Consider the following 13,592-nt stretch of genomic DNA (forward strand, 5'->3'; position numbering starts at 1 on the left):
TTTCATACCCTGTGCTTGTAGATACTTTTTCATCACCTCGAAATATATATACCCCAGCCCTCCCGGTATAAGACAGGTGAGGAACCTTGCACTATCGCGCGACAACTGGGGATCCTGCCCGAGAAAGAGAAACACCGGCTCCGAACATGCCCATAGGATAGCCACTGGGACGTAAAAAAGGCCCAGAACTAAGAACCCGCGCTGGAGCAAGATCCCCAGGTCATGTTTGTTGGAACTCCCTGTGAACGTCGAAGAGGCCAGTGTGTCGAGCGCCGTCGTGCCGCCCAGCCCAATCATCCACGCTGTGACCATGGCGAACATCTGGGAGAATGCGCTGACGGCTAGGTTCTCGGGAGAGGAACGGCCGATAATGATCACGGAGACTGTTTGGAGGCTGTTCTGGAGAGTGTACGCCAGGATTACCGGGGTTGAACTCTTCAGTAACAGCCAGAACTCAGAGAAAAAAAGAGCTCTAGAGCTTTGGTTGGTACTCGTGTCATCGTTGTCGTGTTGATTCCATGCCGGATCATGATCTGCGAGCTTGGGGAGTAATGAAGTATGCTCGTCTGGCACCGAGCCACTCGAATCTGTCATGTTGCCTGTGCCGGTAGGTGGAAAGCTATCGCATATGAATATAGATGGACGGACCAAAACCTTTTTCCCCAAGGATATGGATTTCTCCTTTTGTATGTATTAGCGACGACTGCGAAATCGCCAATACTCGGTGGCAGCCAGTCGATGCGGGACTGCCTTGAATACAGCTATGACGGAGGAGATAGTGGGAATCTCGCATATAATCCGCCGTCATGGAACCAAGCCCAAGAATTCGAAGTGAACTTTTTGCTTTTCCTCGGAATATTGCGTAGTTCGTTGTCGACTGACTCCGCTGTCGGAGGGTTGGAGATAACCGAGCTATAGACGTTGTTTTCGCCAATCATCTCCAGCTGATAAGCTTCTGTCGAAATATCCACCCCAATGCCCTATCTTATCTGAGCGCTCATCTTGATCTTCGAGACTTTCCTCTCAGCCGGCCTTCCCTTTTGGGCCATCAACTCATGCTCCGTTTCACAGGCCGTCATTCCTTGCCCTGACATGGATCCTCCATTAGGAAGGCAAGCAGAGCGCTCGGGGCCATACCGACCCAAGAGCCTAGAATCAAGCGGACATGGCAAATGTATATCAGCCTCCGAATTTAGGTAACGAGAGGAGATTGCGTATTGGAAATTGTCGGGTAGGCATCTGTGACGAAGATCAATGCTTCTTGTCCTAGTTCAACCGAACTACATATACCCCAGATACAGACCCTCCTAGGCTATATTCAAGTTCCAGTGCTCTACCCATTCAATTTCTTTTACCAATTGAACCCTTCTCATCTCTTATTGTCTGAAATGTTCTCTTTGACACTGGGCTTTCTTGCCCTATCCACCCTCGCTGTGGCACATGGGGACCACGAACAGATCGCGCTGGGCCCGCACCAGGGACTGTGGTATAACACACTCCCCGGAGACGGAGGCACCCAGGCCGACTCGGTGTTCTCTGGCATCTCAACCTTCGGCCGACTGCCCTATTTCCCATGCCTGTCGAGCGAATCTGAAAGATACGACATTGCGTTCCTAGGAGCTCCCTTTGACACGGGGACTTCGTACAGACCGGGAGCACGGTTCGGACCCAGTGGGATTAGACAAGGTTCTCGCCGCCTCAATCTTTAGTATGTTGTTTCTCCTGTGGCGGGCAGAAGTGCTTACGTCGGGTCACGTCTGGAATCATCAAAGGCTCACGCAAATTGGGGTTCAGCGGGGGCTACAATGTCCCGTTGCAGGCGAATCCGTTTAGTGGCGACATGCGGATCTTGGATTGTGGTGATATCCCGGTGACGTCGTATGTGATCTATCTCTATCGACAATATGAGGGATAACGGCTGATGGAGGGGGATATGATAACGCAGATATGACAACGCTTGGGCCATCCAGCAGATTGAAGAAGGCCACAACAGTGTGCTTATGCGCAAGCCGTTTACCGATGCCGACCAGTATGGCCTGTCCCGGGCTGGGAAGACCCTTCCCCGGATTATCACTCTGGGCGGAGACCACACCATCACTCTGCCGCTGCTACGCAGTATCAACAAGGCCTACGGACCCGTGACGGTGATCCATTTTGATAGTCACCTGTAAGAAAAATTGTGTAACCCGGGTCGAGTACCAGAAAACTAATCCAGTCCAACACAGAGACACCTGGAAACCCAAGGTGTTCGGTGGTTCGCCCAGCCAGGTGGCCGCGATCAACCACGGCACCTACTTCTATCATGCTGCGATGGAGGGCCTGCTGAAGAACGACACCAACATCCACGCGGGTATCCGCACGACGCTGTCCGGTCCGTCAGACTATGAGAACGATGGGTACTGCGGATTCGAGATTGTCGAGGCCCGCGAGATCGATACCATTGGCACGGACGGTATCATCAAAAAGATCCGGGACCGAGTGGGGACCGACAACCCGGTTTATCTCTCGATCGATATCGACACTCTGGACCCTGCGTGTACGTGGTTGTGTTGTGTCCGTGTTGTTTGTGGAGTGTTCGAGTCTAACTGTTGGAATCCATAGTTGCGCCGGCCACTGGAACTCCCGAGACGGGCGGTTGGTCTACGCGTGAGCTGCGGACGATCGTCCGTGGACTGGATGGGTTGAACTTTATCGGTGCGGACATAGTTGAAGTGGCTCCGGCATATGACACCAATGCCGAACTGTCCACCATGTATGTTTTTTTTTTCCTCTGGTGAATCCTGTCTGATCACATATCACATTGACTAACTCCTGTTAGGGCGGCGGCCGACGTGCTGTATGAGGTGCTCACGATCATGGTCAAGAAAGGACCGTTGTCGATCAGTAATCCAGCCCACGAGGCTGTGATCCGTTCGTCCCCACCGGATCTCTAGTTCTGGCCAGACTTTTTTGGGCCGAGCATTAGGGCAGAAGTGGATTTGGAGCCGGTTCGAGCGTTTCACGCCGGACCATCAGAATTTCATTCGGGAGCAGGGATGAAGGAGACAGGCGGAACCGAGGCTTGCCGGATTGGCTGGCTGGCCCGTCCCTGGCTGGGATAGGCTAGCGATCGGCAGACGCCGGTGGACTTGTCAATGATGGAGTTAGCGCAGTTATACACTCAGGGGAGAGGGGTTCGTAGAAGGGCAAATTCAGGGCCATGATGGAGACAGGCGTTCCTGGTTAGTGATAACCTAAAGGAACATCTGAAACGAACGGAGTCAATAAATGGTGGTGGTGGTGAGGAGTGGATGTGGGGAGGAATCACCCATGGCTTGATGTACAATTCAGGGGAAGAATAAAAACACCTCGCTTGGCCAAAGCTCCACCATACTAGAGTCCTCCAATTCACCTGTTCCGGGGACAGTTCTTGGAGGTAGCATGGTTTCTTCGTCTGATTGATTCTTCGGATGATTGTGATTCCCTTCGCGACCCTTGTCTGTCCTCCTTGGTTCTTCTCCGGGCCCGGACGCATCGCCAAGTGCCCTGACATTTGACACCCGTTGCCATCCCGTAAAACCGAATAGGGGCCAACTCTTTTTCCCTCTCCACAATTATTATTCCAGACCACCCGCCTCCCTCTCTCCCATCCACGACTCATGCCTACCCTTCTCCCCTTTGAATAACCTTTCTCAACCCCAACATCCACCCGGTGTGGCTTTTGACTCAGGGGAGATGACTCTCTCACCTCCAGGGTCACCGACGGGCCTGCCCCAGCGGCCGATGAGTTCAATGATGCGCACGCCGCGCAGCACCAGTCGCATGAGCGTCGGCAGTAAACATGGGGGAAGTCGCGCGTCAGATGAAGATGGCAAGACCGCGGTCAAAGTCGGTATGTCTACATTTCTCTTATCGGCCCCGCCCCCTGGACGCGATCGCTCGGGGTGTGCCTCTTCGATCGCGCGTCGCAAGTCGCACAGTCGCACGCACACCGACGATGCGCCCAAAGACTCCATGTGAATCGGTTCACTAACCTGCAGTTCTGCAGCTGTCCGTGTGCGACCTCCACTTAATCCTACCGATCCTGGTTACGAGTTAATTCCCCAGCGCTTCCAGCGGTCCATGGTTCACGTCACGGCTTCGACCAGCCTGGCCGTGGATGTGCCTCAGGGGCGCAAGCTGTTTGTTTTCGACCGTGTTTTCCCAGAGACCATTGAGCAGGAGGGCGTCTGGGAGTATCTCAGTGACAGTGTGAACTCTTTTGTTCAGGGATACAATGTCTCCATCCTGGCCTACGGGCAGTCCGGCGCGGGCAAATCATACACCATGGGTACCTCGGGCCCTGGCGAACAAAACGATTCAGAAGCAATGGGTAGGTGTGACCATGCACGGTGTTCGTACCGATCCCAGGCTGATTCAAGATCCAACTTCTAGGTATCATTCCTCGGGCCGCCCAGGCCCTCTTTGATAAACTGGACGGATCCTCCAAGCACAACCGCAATGGCTCCAGTTCAACGGGCCTCCGGACTCCTCAGCGATACTCCATGAGCTCTGCCACAAGTCTTGGGAAATTGAATGCGGAGAAGAACTGGCAGCTCAAGGCCACTTACGTGGAGGTACATTTTCCACCGGCCGCCGCGGCTAATTCCGGATGCTAATCTGATGTCTAGATCTACAACGAACAACTGCGTGATCTGCTTCTGCCAGAAACTACTCCCGTCAGCGATCGCAGCACTGTCACCATCCGTGAAGATGCCAAAGGCCGCATCCTTCTGACTGGTCTCCATCAAGTGAACATTAACTCCTTCGAAGATCTGATCGGTGCTCTCAACTTTGGCTCTACTATCCGTCAAACCGATTCTACAGCCATTAACGCCAAGTCCTCTCGGTCGCATGCGGTCTTCAGTTTGAACCTTGTGCGCAAGACGACTTCGAACCCGACCAGCTCCCCCAAGGAGAAGCGCATGTCCATGCCAGTGGACTCGTACCCCAGCGGGGAGTCCGTCACTGTGGATAGCAAGCTACACTTTGTCGATTTGGCCGGTAGCGAACGTTTGAAGAACACCGGTGCCTCTGGTGAGCGGGCTCGCGAGGGTATCTCCATCAACGCTGGTCTGGCTGCACTTGGCAAGGTCATATCGCAGCTGTCTTCGCGCCAGTCTGGCTCTCACGTCTCATACCGTGACTCCCGATTGACTCGCCTTCTGCAAGACTCATTGGGTGGGAACGCCATCACATACATGATTGCCTGTGTGACCCCTGCGGAGTTCCATCTCAGCGAGACTCTGAACACAGTCCAGTACGCGCAGCGAGCCCGAGCTATCCAGAGCAAGCCCCGCATCCAACAGATCGCCGACGAGGGCGACAAGCAGGCATTGATCGAACGGCTCAAGGCCGAAGTGGCCTTCTTGCGCCAACAGATCCGGAATTCGGAGGGTTCCGGGCGTCGCGAGGCAGGGTCTCCGGAGCGAAGCGAACGCAAGAACGAACGGGAGATCAACCTGCAGAACCAGCTCCTCGACGTTCAGGAAAGCTACAACGCGCTCAGCCAGCGACATGCTAAGCTGATCTCGGCAATGGCCAGCGACGATAGCACTACTAATGGAGACCCGGATGATGATGAAACCAGCGACATCGGCAAGAGCTCCATTGAGCGTATGCAACGCTCGAAATCTTTCGCCGAGTCTGTAGAACAGGTGGTCCTCGAGTACGAGAAGACCATCCAAACCTTGGAGGCTTCGCTTTCCAACACCCGTTCTTCTCTGTCCACTACCGAGAGCACTCTTTTGGAGCGTGAGACCAGGTGCGCCTACGTCGAGACCGTCAATCAACAGCTCCAGTCGCGGGTTCAAAAGCTGCTGGATCGCGAAGCCAGCAGTGAGGCCTATCTCCATGAATTGGAGTCTAAGATTGACGGTCACTCGACCGGCGAAGAAAAGCATGCTGCAATCATTTCTGAGCTGCGCAAGGAGTTGATCCGTGCCCGCGATGGCGAAATTGGCTGCGAGGAATACATCTCGACCTTGGAAGAGCGCCTCGCGGAGGCTGACCAAGATATGGAACTGATGCAACGCGAGGTGATGCGCCTGGAGCATGTGATTGAGCGCCAGCGCGGACTTGGGAAGCTCGACAACTTGCTGAGCGAGCTGGACAACTTGCACCAGAATGGCGAGGAGCACGACGGTCCGAACGGCACCGAGACCTCGTCGGCGCCCGTGCCAGTGAAGTACCATAGGCACACACCATCCCTGGATGTTCTTAATGAAGCTGCCGAGACAGCTATTCCCGAGTCTGATGAGGGCCTGATTGACCCGATCCCCGAGACGGAGGACGAGTCGACTGCGGAACTTGAGCAGACCACTCGTGGTGAGGATCTGAAGGCGCTGGAGGATGCGACCAACCAGCTGGAGGCGCGACGCTCGGTATCGATTCGTGAGGAACCAGTGTCCAGCCCCGCCCAGAGCAAATTTGTTGCCGACAAGCTCGAGACTGTTTCCCAGGAGCTTTTTGATCTGCGTCTCCAGCATGAGACCACAGTCACCGACTACGAACTGCTCGAGACCAAGTACGAGGAGGCTCTAAAAGCCCTCGCCGAGCTCCGACAGGACAAGGTGGACGAGGGCCGCCGCCCGGCCCGTCATGTCCAGAATGATTCCTCGCGTCCTGTCTCTTTTTTAGACATGGGCAGCGCTCCGATCTCGAAGTCTGGAGCACAACACTCATTCTCGCAATCGCTCTCCTCGGAGTTGTCCTCGGCAGAGGAGTCAGCTGCTTCGCGCGGAGTATTTGAAGATTCCAAGAACGACACTTCAGATGACGCTACTACTCCACCGGCGTCCAGCGTAATGGCGCCAGATGCCGCCGATGCTGACAGCATGCGCAAGATGATTGCGGATCACCAGGAGAGTGCTGACCTCATGTCTGAGAAGTATGCCCAGCTGCAATCTGAGCACGAGGAGATTCTCAGCCTCGTTGACAAGCTCAAGGCTGAGGTCCAGCGCCCCAAGGCCGGCTCTCCCACAACGCCTGGTTTCAAGAGCCCAATGATTCGCCGCATGACCAGCCAATCCCGTATCGTCAACAACAGCCTTATGTCCGGCGTGGACCGCGCTCACCGGTCGCTTGGAGCTCTGCGAAACATTGGAATCCAGGAATTCTCGGACCGACCGGAGGTCATGCAAAACTTTGAGCTTCATCTGGATTCTACTATGCATGAAATCCACAGCCGCGTCGAGCGCCTTCAAGCCTTGGAGGCTGAGAACCAGAGCGTGAAGAGAGAGATGGAGATGAAGTCTACCATCATCTCCGGACTCACACGCGAACGGACAAGCTTGTCCGGCGCTTCTTCCATGGATATGGCCGCGGTTTCGCAACTCCGCGAGCAAGTTATGCAACAGGAGAACCAGATCAATGAACTCCGCATGGCCCACGAGAATCGTGAGAAGTCGTTGCTGGCCGAGATTGAGACTCTCAACGGTCTCCTGAAGTCGCAGGAGGCTGCCGCCGAGGCTCTGGACGCGGGCGCTGAGGAGCAGCAGAAGAAGATTGGCGTTCTCGAGGGTGAACTGACCGAGTGGAAGGGCAAGCACCAGAGTGCCGTTGGCAATCTGCAGTCCTCCCAGACGCAGCTCACCTCCACTCTCGCCGAGCTTGAAACTGCGCTTGCTTCTGTGGAGGCTATGCGGGCCGAGCGCGCTGTTGGAGGCAGCTCAGCTGACAAGGAGGCTGTCGCCAAGGAGCTTGAAGCCGAGCGTGTCAAGCAGCAAGAGCTTGTGAATGGCTTGAACACGGAAATCGATGGGCACAAGTCCACCATTGCCATCCAATTGGAACAGATTGCCAACTTGGAGAAGTCCCACACTGCCGCCCAGGCAGACCTGTCTGCGCAACTGGCTTCCAAGGGAGGAGACGGAGATGCTGCCGAGGCCCATCGTTCCCGTATTGCCGATCTCGAGCAGGAAATTTCTACCCACAAGTCTGCTATTGACTCGCACAAGACCGACCTAGAGTCGCTGCAAGAGTCGCACTCGCGTCAATTGGCCGAGTTGGAAGAGCGCACTCGCGCTACCGCTCAGAGTGAGCATGAGTCTCGTCTTGCCGAGAAGGATGCCAAATACGACCAGTCCATGGCCGCTCTGCAGAAGGAGATTGGTGAATCTCGTGACGAGTTGGTGAAGCTGCTCCGGGCTGTGTCTGGTCTGCTCAACTCCGATGTCAGGGCAGAGACATTGACCGATCAGATCCAGGATGTCTTGGCTCAAAAGCAGCACTTCTCCGACAAGTACGCCGAGTTGATGGATACGAACGGCGATCTTCGCAAACAGCTCGAAGCCAGCAGTAATGACCATATTGTTGCAGATCTGGAGAAGAAGAACGCCACCCAGAACGCCAAGGTGAATGAGCTGGCTCTCTTGGTTGCCACCCTGGAAGAAACCCTTGTGCAGAAGGACGACCTGGTGAAGAAGAAGGAGGCGTTGGTCGAGGAGATCACAATCGAGAAGGAGAAGAGTGTTCGTCTCGTGGAGGAGCTGGAGGAACAGATCACCAACAGCTTCGACCAGCACAACAACCGTCTGTCCGTCATCCAGCAGGAGCGGGATCACGCATTGGAGGACGCGAAGGCCAAGATCGCCATCTACGAGAAGGATATTGAAAATTATCGCCTGCGGATTGAGCAACTTGAGGTGAGAGTTTCCCCTAAATACCCGGTTTGAAATGATAAGCTAACCTCGTTTCCCTAGCTTCAAATCAAGAACAGCGGGAACCAGGATGGCTCGCATGATCGTAGCAGCTCTCTCACATCCAACCTCCGCAAGAGCACATCCGCGGCCTCTCTTCCATCGCCTCCGCCAGCGATTCCCCTCCCCCCTCTGCCGACCATCGCCTCAGCTGCCAACGGCACTGCAGGCAGCGTGTCTCCGCCCAGCTCTCGGCACGCTAGCAAGGAGCTTGTGAATGCCCAGCTTGTCGAGGACCAGGAAGCCCGTATCCGAACGATTGAAAAGCATCTGTATGCCGAGAAGCAGTTGACTGCTACCTTGGAGGAGGCGCTCGGTGACCTGGAGACCCAGAGTAACAAGGTCAAGACCGACTGCGACGGCTGGAAGAAGAAGGCGTGGCAGCTTGAGGATGAGCTGTCCACTCTCCGCAAGGAGCGCAACTCCGCCCGACTTTCTCTGCAGACTGTCGAGGAAGAGCGCAGCGCTCGGAAGGAGGCCGAAGCCGCCCGGGCTCAGCTGGAGGAGCGCATGAACGCTCTCAACAAAAAGAAGAAGAAGAGCACGCTCAACTGCTTCTAAGTCTTCCCCAAAAAGCGATCTTCTCGTCTGTCGTTATCGCTGTACTCATACACTTTCCCTTCTTAGCCCATGTTTCATATCCTGCCCTTTCTTATTGCGATTCCCCCCTGTCAATTACCTCTCAATTTCCCTGTATTATGATTTATTTTCTTGAGGCTGTCAATTCTGCAATACCTTTTTTGTCACTTCAGAGCCATATGGTGGCTCTATTTCTTGTGCACATCTACTGTCTCTTGGTTTTCACATATCATTCGGTTCATTGCTTGCCTTTTTATGAACACACACTCCCTGACGGCTGGTAGTTTCTTTAGCTTGCGCTAGAAATCGTCACTTGTACATTTTCAATATGCTGTTGTCTGTAAACTTGGTTAATTCTTCCAAAGATTTCTCGTCCGCTGGGGTTTTCCTCTTTCTCTCGTTCATAGTCAACGGTTTACTCGGTTCAAATAGCAGATTGTCTCATAATGCATTTAATTCTTTTTTCTTCGAATACTCATTCCACTTTGCTCTTCAGGTATAAAGAGACGAGAGTATCCCTTATGAATATGTTGAACGTGTATGGACAAAAACATGCTAATTGTACAAAAGTCCAGTTCAACCATGCATGCAATAGACTGTTATTATAGCTTCCAGGTCCACGGTTTCCCAGCGGAGCCCTCGATCCGCACCCACAGAGTCGCCATGCTTGCTGCAAACATCAGCACTCCAACGGTGATGGTTACTCGCTCGTAGCTGGCCGGGTCCGACAAAGCCGACGCACTAGGTAACAGCAGCAGTGTCAACGGCGTTCCCAACAGGGCGCCCACACCCCGAATGAAATACAGAGCCCCGTTCACGGAAGTGAAATGTTGGACGCCGAACAACTCAATCAAGCTCGCTGGAAACAGCGAGATATACGCGCTACCGAAACAGCCGTACAGAATGACGAAAAAGATGAAGAGCCCATCGGCTGCGCTTACGGAAACGGTGGACCCGACAAATGTCGACGGAAGCCAGAAGCAAAACACGGCGACGGCGCTCATAATCGTCGTGAGGTAGAGCACATTCAGTCGGCCGCACTTGTCTGCCAGATACCCGATGAGGATACGCGAGACAAAGTTCGAGGCATTGCTGAAGGTGATGAAGTTATCCCCCATGGAAGGACTGTATCCCAGCGAGCGCGCAAAAGCAGCATAGAAGAACACGGGCGTAGAGTAGCCCGCCGACTGCAAGAAACAGCCCAGTGCCTGAGCGAGGAACTTCTTCGACCGGGCGACCTCCCAGTTCACGAGCGGGACCTTGATCCACCCCGTGGTCTTGGACAGACCCGCCGTCTGGCCGCGGAGTTTCTCCTTGAAATTCGGCTCCCAGCGCAGCGTGAACCCAGCCAGGGGCACGAATAATATAGTCAGGCACCCGGAGATGCGCAGGGCGTTGCGGAACCCGATGCTCGCGGTGATGGCGCGCACAACGGGCGGCCACATCATCGCACCGCAGGCCGAGCCGGAGATGATAATGCCCATGGCCAGCCCACGGTGCTTGTCGAACCACGTCGGGGCAACGGACATGGTCGGCACGTACACCATGCACACGCCCAGCCCCACGAGCAGGCCTTGCGTCAGTGCGAATTCCCAGAGGTACTCGCTCAGACTGGCGAGGATGGATCCTAAGCCGAAGACCACTCCTCCGGCGATGATCACGAGCTGGGGGCTGTACAGCTTCGCCCAGTTCATGATGAAGGGACCGCCCATCGACATGAGAGCGATGGCTAGCGTGCCAATTAGACTGATGAGCGCGGAAGATTTGCCCGTGAATGGCGTGTTGGGTTCTTTGGCCATTTCTTCGTAGATGGCTTGATAGGCACCAAACGAGAAGATTAGCGCGCACGTCATGTACATGGCGATGAAGCCGGCGCAGACGATCATGACTTGGCGTCTGGGGGAATTATCAGTATTGTGCAGATACAGTTGGGAGAATGCGAGACTGCAGATCACTCCAGACTTACAGTTTGGTGGGTTTAGGATGCATCGGAGCATTATTCTCAGCAGCCGCGACGGCGACGGCATCGTCGGTGCTGGGAGGGCTCTTCTCCTCATCTCCCATGGCCATCTTTGGTGAGGATCATTGAGAAAGAAATATTTCGACAAGAGAAAAGAAAAGGACTTAGCGCCAAATTAACACCCCCGACTGGGGTGGACGGGTGTTCGGCATCGGGAGAGCTTACCAGATCCGACTCGGGCTCCATCAAGCAATGCTTGTCTAGTTAGTTAGTTATTTAGCTCTCCACCATCTATTATCTGATCGAATCCCACGGATCTAGCCCCGAGCACAAATGCCGGGTACAGCTATTGCGAGCTCGTTGGATTCAGGGGGAAGCCCTGTGATTTTGCTTGCTCCGTCCGGCAGTTGGGATTGTTGCTGTCCGGGTCAAGGAATATCCATCGGCAGTTGGGGTGGCCGCGCTCACTAACTAGTTCATCGAAGACTAGAAGAGCAAAACAAACATACTAAGCAGGAAACACATAGTAGCTAGAAAGATAAAATGATTAGACATGTTTAGTGATGTTGGAAATCCAGCTCATAGATCATCACATGACCGCCCCGTGGCCTTTAAGCTCAAGCTCCCCGCAACCCTCCTGTCGGACCTCATCCTCCTGACTTCCAGCCCGCCATGCCCGGTCGCGCCAATGTGATCGTCATCCACCCGGATCTGGGCATCGGTGGCGCCGAGCGCCTGATCATCGACGCCGCCTTGGCCCTGCAGAGCCGCGGCCACCGCGTCACCATCTACACCTCCCACCGCGACAAGACACACTGCTTCGAAGAGGCGCGCGATGGAACGCTGGACGTCCGCGTGCGCGGAAACACCATCTTTCCTGCTCACATCTGCGGCCGACTTCATATCCTTATGGCTTCACTGCGGCAGCTGCATTTGACGTGGTCATTGTTGAACGAGCTTAGATCGCGCGGGAGGACAGATTTTCCTTCGGCAAAAAAGGAGAAGAATAATGACGAGGCGGAGGACGAGGATCGTGACGACGTTTTTCTTGTTGACCAGCTCCCCGCCTGCGTACCCGTCCTCAAAACCTTCGGCCGCCCACGGCCATCCCGCTGCCAGCGCATCCTCTTCTACTGCCACTTCCCGGATCAATTGCTCGCGCGACGAGATGAGAAGGGCTCGCTCCTCCGTCTGGTGAAGTTAATTTACCGCATTCCATTTGATTGGTTCGAGGGATGGGCGCTGAGCGCATCGGATCGGGTCGTTGCCAACTCCAAGTTCTCACGCGGAGTTGTGCGCCAAGTTTTTGGCACGAAAAAGCTGGGCGAGGTCGAGGTTGTCTACCCATGTGTTCCCATGGAGCCTACTGCCAAACCGGCCAACATGAAAACGAAAGAGAAGCCCCTTTGGGCCGGCAAGAAGATCTTGCTAAGCATTAATCGCTTTGAGCGGAAGAAGGACATGGCGTTGGCTATTCGCGCATACCATGGACTAGGGGTAGAGAAGAGGAAAGGGACGCGGCTGGTAATTGCTGGTAAGTTCTTATGCGTCCGTTCAGATGCCGTCTTTTCTAACTGGTTTGGCCTAGGCGGTTACGATAATCGCGTCCAAGAAAACGTCCAATATCACCAAGAACTAGACGACCTCGCATCTGGCCTCGGCTTGCAAACAGCTACCTCGAAGACGGTTGTTTCCGCTTTATCTATCCCCGACTCCATTGATGTTCTCTTCCTACTCTCTGTCCCGACCGCATTCAAAGATACTCTGCTGGCGCAATCCAAAATCCTTCTTTACACCCCGATCAACGAGCACTTCGGCATCGTACCCGTCGAAGCGATGCAAGCCGGCCTTCCAGTCTTAGCGTCCAACACCGGTGGTCCGCTAGAGACAATCGTCGAGGGTGAAACGGGCTGGCTCCGGGACGCACATGCGGTCGATGAGTGGACAGCCGTCATGGACAAGGTTCTCTATGGGATGACGCCAGAGGAGGTTGACAAGATGGCTGCTGCCGGCAAGGCGCGAGCACAGCAGGAGTTCTCCTTTACGGCCATGGGCGACCGTCTAGAAGAAGAGATATCGACCATGCTCTCAGCAGAGAGGCGTCCATTTAATGGGTTCCAGTCGCTCGTGGACATGATTGCACTGGTCTTTGGGGTAATTTTTGCCATTTCAATTGTAGTGGTGCTTAAATCGAGTGGATAAGCTAGATATGCACAATACCCATTATCAGTCTTGCTCTCCCCTGGCGTACAGACCTGCTTTTCACTGTTGTAGACTGAGATGAGGATGGTGATGCAGTCCACGAACTATAAAAAGCGGTCTGGTTCTGCTACTCT

The 13,592-nt window shown here is 54.5% G+C and overlaps 4 protein-coding genes across 4 annotated transcripts; 3 read left to right on the top strand and 1 right to left on the bottom strand.

The window, feature by feature from the left end:
- Nucleotides 1-1,388: 1,388 nt before the first annotated feature.
- PFLUO_LOCUS5051 (uncharacterized protein) lies at nucleotides 1,389-2,933 on the top strand (the record flags this gene model as incomplete). Its single annotated transcript, XM_073782464.1, has 6 exons — nucleotides 1,389-1,708; nucleotides 1,795-1,878; nucleotides 1,946-2,167; nucleotides 2,226-2,536; nucleotides 2,602-2,752; nucleotides 2,819-2,933. 6 exons carry the CDS (start codon nucleotides 1,389-1,391, stop codon nucleotides 2,931-2,933), a joined length of 1,203 nt encoding a protein of 400 aa, XP_073639116.1.
- An 868-nt stretch (nucleotides 2,934-3,801) lies between these two features.
- Nucleotides 3,802-9,278, top strand: PFLUO_LOCUS5052 (uncharacterized protein; the record flags this gene model as incomplete). Its single annotated transcript, XM_073782465.1, has 5 exons — nucleotides 3,802-3,871; nucleotides 4,028-4,351; nucleotides 4,414-4,595; nucleotides 4,650-8,663; nucleotides 8,721-9,278. 5 exons carry the CDS (start codon nucleotides 3,802-3,804, stop codon nucleotides 9,276-9,278), a joined length of 5,148 nt encoding a protein of 1,715 aa, XP_073639117.1.
- A 620-nt stretch (nucleotides 9,279-9,898) lies between these two features.
- Nucleotides 9,899-11,366, bottom strand: PFLUO_LOCUS5053 (uncharacterized protein; the record flags this gene model as incomplete). Its single annotated transcript, XM_073782466.1, has 2 exons — nucleotides 9,899-11,192; nucleotides 11,263-11,366. The coding sequence occupies 2 exons, from the start codon at nucleotides 11,364-11,366 to the stop codon at nucleotides 9,899-9,901; spliced, it is 1,398 nt and encodes a 465-aa protein (XP_073639118.1).
- A 562-nt stretch (nucleotides 11,367-11,928) lies between these two features.
- On the top strand, nucleotides 11,929-13,530 carry PFLUO_LOCUS5054 (3-mannosyltransferase-like protein; the record flags this gene model as incomplete). The annotated part of the gene is made up of 3 exons (XM_073782468.1): nucleotides 11,929-12,790; nucleotides 12,845-13,410; nucleotides 13,510-13,530. The coding sequence occupies 3 exons, from the start codon at nucleotides 11,929-11,931 to the stop codon at nucleotides 13,528-13,530; spliced, it is 1,449 nt and encodes a 482-aa protein (XP_073639119.1).
- Between the last annotated feature and the right edge of the window lie 62 nt (nucleotides 13,531-13,592).

This window comes from Penicillium psychrofluorescens (assembly GCF_964197705.1).
Source record: "Penicillium psychrofluorescens genome assembly, chromosome: 3".
Classification (NCBI taxonomy): Eukaryota; Fungi; Ascomycota; class Eurotiomycetes; order Eurotiales; family Aspergillaceae; genus Penicillium; species Penicillium psychrofluorescens.